The sequence below is a fragment of the Muntiacus reevesi genome, chromosome 13 (genome assembly GCF_963930625.1).
Source record: "Muntiacus reevesi chromosome 13, mMunRee1.1, whole genome shotgun sequence".
Classification (NCBI taxonomy): domain Eukaryota; kingdom Metazoa; phylum Chordata; class Mammalia; order Artiodactyla; family Cervidae; genus Muntiacus; species Muntiacus reevesi.
In genome coordinates, this window is record NC_089261.1 from 16,359,161 (window position 1) to 16,365,334 (window position 6,174).

The 6,174-nt window shown below is 47.3% G+C and overlaps 1 protein-coding gene across 1 annotated transcript; it reads left to right on the top strand.

Annotated features, from left to right (window-relative positions):
- The first annotated feature begins 550 nt into the window (after nt 1–550).
- PEBP1 (phosphatidylethanolamine binding protein 1) lies at nt 551–5,130 on the top strand. The gene is made up of 4 exons (XM_065904707.1): nt 551–822; nt 1,995–2,104; nt 2,462–2,562; nt 4,165–5,130. The coding sequence occupies exons 1-4, from the start codon at nt 688–690 to the stop codon at nt 4,380–4,382; spliced, it is 564 nt and encodes a 187-aa protein (XP_065760779.1). The 5' UTR covers nt 551–687; the 3' UTR covers nt 4,383–5,130.
- The last annotated feature ends 1,044 nt before the right edge of the window (nt 5,131–6,174 follow it).

Here is a 6,174-nt window from a genome sequence, read left to right on the forward strand (position 1 = left end):
GGGTTGCCATTTCCTTCTCCAGGGTATCTTTCCGACCCAAGGATCAAACCCGGGTCTCCCGCATTGCAGGCAGACGCAAGTGGGGATGGGAGAAGCAAACGTTTTGTGCAAACATTCTTGCAGATTGAGAACAGCGCTGACAAGCTCCCCCCAGACCCTCTCCAGGCCATTACCGAAGCTAGTGAGCATGCGCGAAAGTACAAAGAGGAGGGGCAATGTGGGTTGCTTTAAGAAGTGCGACAGAAAAGCAAGGCCTTACCATTTCTGCAATTTTAAGGTTGAACAAAGAAAAAGGCAAAAAGTTTAAAAAAAAAATCGAAAGTAGCTCAATTGCAATTCTTGAAACAACAGTCTTGCAAGCTCAGTCATAACTCTTGGGAACTCCCCCAGCAAAAGAGTAGCAAGAGCTCCCTCTGCAAAAAGAAAGGCCAAGCCTGGTGCATTGACCCGGGAGCGCCCGACGACCCGCGCTACCGGGCTCGGCCAATCAGAGAGAAGAGTGGGGCCCCTCCCCGCCGGTGACTGGAGGAGCGGGATGGGGCGGGGCGGTGGCTCAGGAGCTTGTACTCCTCGGCAGTGTGGCTCGAACTACCTCCGTGCATTGTGCAGACTGCTGTGAGTCCGTGCTCCTACCCTGCGCGAGTCCACAAGCCGCTTTCTCTGCTGTCTGACCCGCTCGGCTCCACGATGCCGGTGGACCTCGGCAAGTGGTCCGGGCCTTTGAGCCTGCAGGAAGTGGATGAGCGGCCGCAGCACCCGCTGCAGGTCAAATACGGCGGGGCGGAGGTCGACGAACTGGGCAAAGTACTGACACCCACTCAGGTACCGAGGGCGGAAGGGGTGCAGCTGCTGGAGGCTGGGAGGCTCTCAGGTCGGCGGGTCGGCGGCCCAGTGGAAGTGGGGAGGACGTTCCGGCCTCTAGTGCGCCGGATCCACCAAGGGAAGGGAGTCGCGGTGCCCAAGCCGCAGGCCTGCCGACCGCTCCCTCCCCCTAACCAGCGCCGGGAACCTGGCACGTGGCGGGCGGGGCTCGCCCTGGGGAAGAAATTGATACATTCTCTTGGGATTTCGAGGAGCAGGCAGGGGAGGAGGCCTCGAAATGGCCCAGATCGCTGGACAGGGGCGGGGAGGAGGCCTTCCCCCGGAGGTAGTGGGCGGTGGCCCCTCACGCCCCCAGAGCGTCCCCTCTCGGCCCGGAATTTTAGGCCTCAGTATGGGGAGTAAAAGCCCCACCCAAGGGCATATGACGCATTATGTAACCAGTGAGCAGCAGGGCCCTGTGATTCCTCCTTTGTTTTTAACGGTCTGGAGCTGGAAGCCACCCAAATGTAGGTGCGTTCTGGAGCTGGAAGACTCGAGGGTAACGGCCTTGTTCTACCGTTTGGCCTTTGACCCCCGCCCGACTTGGCTAAGGCCTAACCAGGTTCTGGCTGCTGCAAGTGGGGAACTAGGTGCCTGGACACCGTGGTCAGTAGTTGGTCCTGACGCTTCGGGGCAGCAGTGCGAATAAACAGTGCTCAGATGGTTTATTAATTTAGATGTTTACAGAGTTTATTGTTTCGGGTGTGTAAAGTGCCCTTCCGGCAGCCTCTCTTTGCCAAACTCACTGTCCACGTCTGTCCATCTTGGTTTCCTCTGCCCTTTTAAATATCCACTTAATTCAGATTTCACTTTAGCAGGCCCCAGATAATGTGGTCTCCAGTCTAGAGATTGTGTTATTCCAAATAATGTAAGGTTGTAGTCAGCAACCGTTGAAATCCTGACCCACCTTTTTCTGTTAATAATATGCTATGATACTAGCCCCATAGTGTTGTTGGGACTAAAATAAATAACGTATATTAAACATCAGTCCCGGGTTCTTAGTAGAGTCAGTACAGTTGAGCTTTTATTAATAATTTCTGTGCTTGACCTTTGAGGAATCCAAGGTCAAAGAAAGAGTGCTGGTTTCTTCAGCATTTCTGACTTTTAAGCTCCAAATCTGTTCTTTCCTACAGGTTAAGAACCGGCCCACCAGCATTACATGGGATGGCCTTGATCCAGGTAAATTGTACACCTTGGTCTTGACAGATCCGGATGCTCCCAGCAGGAAGGACCCCAAATACAGGCAAGTTGGAGAAAGAGGGGGAGTAGCGGGTCATCCATTGTGACCCAGTGCTTCATATGTGGGAAGAAACAGACTTCATTTGGGGTGTTCACTTCCATACTTAAATCTGAGCGTGCGTTTTGCTCCTAGAGCAAGACTGTAGAATAGCCGAGAGCTGGATCGGCCCAGGCTTGTTTTTGTACAGCCCCATGAGCTGAGGATGACTAACATTTTTAAAAGAGCAATAATACTTTGTGACATGTGGATATTACATGAAATTCAGACTTTGGTGTCCCTAATTAAAGTTCTGTTGGCTGACTGCCTGTGAGTGTGTACTGACTTCCTGTGATGCTGATGGTCCTCTCTTCCTCCACGTAGGGAATGGCACCATTTCCTGGTGGTCAACATGAAGGGCAACGACATCGGCAGTGGCACAGTTCTGTCTGATTATGTGGGCTCCGGGCCTCCTAAGGGCACAGGTCAGTAAAGGTTGCATTTGGAAGGAGATATGGGAGGGGAGCCTGGGTGCATATTAGGATTGATATAAAGTGCTACAAAATCTTAGTCTAGCTTTTAGAGTCTTATATTTATGAGAGCCCTTATCCTAGTGAAGATTTTAGGCAACTCAGTTCCCCTCTGAAGCAGCTGTCTGTCAGGGACACTCAGACCCATTGTAGTGTCAGGTGGCCAGAACCATGGGTACTGGTTAGATGGACGTTCGTATAGAGAATCGTGTATTGGACCTTGCCGAGTTGGACCAGTGCTGCCTAGGGTAATGGTGGGAGATGCGCTGTTACCATGTCGTGCTTGACAGGTGTTTCCATTTCCTGGAACAAGGAACTGGAATGGGGCAGAACACTTGATCTTGTACACACTGTTCAGCCATAAGTTACTCTGAAGAGGTACAAGAAGGTCCCTGACAAGGGACCTGGTGTTTTATCTGTAGGCCCAGAAGCTCAAAGCCCTCTTATGCATTCATAAGAGGGACCTCTCTCCCAAGCATCTCTATAAGTTCTCTAGAGCCAGTTATAAAATCAGGCAGTTTAATTATGGAAAGTATACCTATGAGAATAAAGCAGTTCTCTCAAGTAGCAGCTATGTTCTCATTAACAAAAAGAGCTTCAGTGACTCACTTCTTTTTCCTTTTCACATTTGTTTAGTAAGGTATAATTTACATATAATAAAACACACAAATCGGAAGGGTTTAATCAATGAATATTGACAAGTGCATACATCCATGTTAGCACCATGGGAAATAAGATGTAGGATGCTTCTGTCACCCCCAGGTTCTTAAGGGACCTTTTAAGTTAAACTTCCCCAGAGCTAATCATTTTCTGGCTCTTCTCTCTATGGATTACTCTTGCTGTTCTTGTATTCTTATAAATGGTGTCATGCAGTATGCATTTGTGACTGGTTTTCTGGACTTAAGGTGGTGTCTGTGAGACTCATCCATGTTATTGTGAGATCGGTAGCTCCTTCCTTTTCATTGCCAAGTAGTATTCCCTTGTGCAAATATACCACAGTTTGTGTAGCCATTCCCTGGACATTTGGCTTGTACTTCTAGTGTTTGGATATCATGAATAAATTTGCTGTTTCCATTCTTGTCCTTTTATGGGCATGTTTCCATTTTCCTTGGGTAAATACTTAGGAGTAGAATTGTTGAGTCATAGAATCCAAAATGGTTGAAAACTTCTATACTCTAATCAGCAGTATTTCAGCAGTATACTGAAGGAAAGTTTCAGTAGCTCCATATAAGAGCCATGCCATATGTATTGATAGTACCATTCCAAGATTCATCCATATGGTAGCATGGGACAGGATTTCCTGCCTTTTTTTTTAAGGTTGAATAATATTCCACTGTACATATATACTATATTTTGTTTATCTTTTCATTTGTCAGTGGACATTTGGAGTGCTTTCACCTCCAGGCTGTTGTGAATAAAGTTACAGTGAACTTAGCCCCCTCTCATAAATGGGGTGATCTGGGTCCTGCCAAGTTGGTGCATTCTCAGAAAATGGGTGACATCTCCATCTCAGACACTTAGCTATATGTATGTCTTCCCTCCTGCCTTTCCCTCCAGGCCTGCACCGCTACGTCTGGCTGGTTTACGAGCAGAAAGGACCACTGAAGTGTGACGAGCCCATTCTCAGCAACCGATCTGGGGACCACCGTGGCAAATTCAAGGTGGCCTCTTTCCGCAAAAAGTATGAGCTTGGGACCCCAGTGGCCGGCACATGTTACCAGGCTGAATGGGATGATTATGTGCCCAAGCTCTATGAGCAGCTGTCTGGGAAGTAGAGGAGATGGACACCTTCCCAGAGTTCCCAAACAGTGTTTCAGTTTAGTGATGCATGTAGATTTCCCCCCATCTCTCTGCCCAAGCCCTGAGTGGTCAGATTTACATTTAGGGTGACTTTTCTTTCCTTCTGCCTGTATTATATAATTTTAGGGGGTTTATGTTTTGATCAAATTTGAACTCCGTTTTGGTGGGGGATTCTTTGGTACTGTGATGTGGTTTACCAAAATGTTAATACAAGAACAACAACCCAGACTTTAAAGAAGAAAACAAATTCTGGTAAAAAGACCAGGTCTGCAGTATTAGAACAGAGCTTCAAAGAATCTTTAAGGGAGGTTGAAAACAAAAGAGAGATTGATTGCCTCCGCCTTTGTGAGCCTGAGCAGAATTGTGTGTGAAGGCGCCTACTGGCATGTGTTTTCACGGCTCTGTCTCACCAAAACAACCAGGGGCCGGCATGTCCACTAACCCCCAACGTCTCAGACTGGTTACTGCGTGTCTGTCCTGCTGTGGCTCCTTTAAAGAGCAGTACTGAAAAAAACTCCACAGAAGAAGTTGCTTTGCTGTTAAAGCCTGGCCATCTAGATGAGCAGCAGGGCTGGGTAAGAGGTTATCAGAAATCCGAAAGTCTGTGCTTATTAAATTGATCACTCTTTGGTTTAAAAAAGAAAGCCAGTCTGGAGTTGAATGTTGTGTTAATTTTGCTGTTTGCTTATATTTGAATAAAAATAAAAACACTGTGTATTTGAACCCAGCCTCCAGATACTTTGCCTTTTTCGGTGTGGGGTTTCATAAATAATGAGACATCAAGAGACAATCTCTAGGGAATTCCCTGGCAGTCCAGTGGTTAAGACTCCATACTTCCACTGCAGGGAGCCTGGGTTTGATGATCCCTGATAGGGGGAAGATCCTGCAAATCATGTGGTGCAGGCCAAAAAGAAAAAAACCCCGACCATCTATTAAGTGAGTCGCCCCTTTCCCTGATCAGCAGTGACGATTGGGACTTGATTTAGGAACTATACAGGGGATTTGTACTTATATATGTGCCATTACACTATAGCAGGAGCAACTATTAAAACTGGAGGTCTTAAAAACCACAGAACCTTAGGCTAGGTCTTACTACCTGTGAAGCACCTTTGTATTTTGTAAATGGTCCTTTGAAAGTTCTCAACCAGAGTGAAGCTGGTTGAGAACTTTCCCTCTTAGTGTAGTTCAGTATAGAAACCACAACAATGACTAAGAAGTTAGTCCACGCTGCTCGTTGTTCTGACCGTGATCCATATAGATCAGTACCAGAAAGGCGGGCGGGGAGGGGAGACGGAGGCCTGCTTCACTGACCTGCTCTGTGGTGGAGAGGCATCCTGGCCAGACCTGGCAGGTGTTAGCAGGGCTGAGCCTTTCCTCACCTTTGGCTGCAGTACTTCCTCCTCTGAAAAAACTGTCGGGAAATGTTGCCTCGTGTAATCTCTGGGGGCGAGTAAGGGAGAAAGTAATTTTTTTTAACTTCAGGGTTTTAAAATTCAATTTTTAAACAATATTTTGTAAAACAAAAGCTATAAAGGGAATGACTACCCTATTGCCCTTAAAAATAAATGTAAGGGACTTCCCTGGTGGTCCAGTGCCCAAGACTGGCCTTCCAATGCAGGGGGCCTGGGTTCAATCCATGGTGGAGAAACTAGGTCCCTCACACCATAACTGAAAGATCCCACGTGCTACAACTAAGACCCGACCAAATACATACATACATATTTTTTTTTAGATGTGAGAAGTAAGACATGCACTTGGTAAGACATG

Coding starts and splice junctions, on each gene's coding strand:
- PEBP1 (XM_065904707.1), top strand. CDS start 688: ATGCCGGTGGACCTCGGCAAGTGGTCCGGGCCTTTGAGCCTGCAGGAA. Junction 823..1,994: donor AAGTACTGACACCCACTCAG/GTACCGAGGGCG, acceptor TCTTTCCTACAG/GTTAAGAACCGGCCCACCAG. Junction 2,563..4,164: donor CGGGCCTCCTAAGGGCACAG/GTCAGTAAAGGT, acceptor CTTTCCCTCCAG/GCCTGCACCGCTACGTCTGG.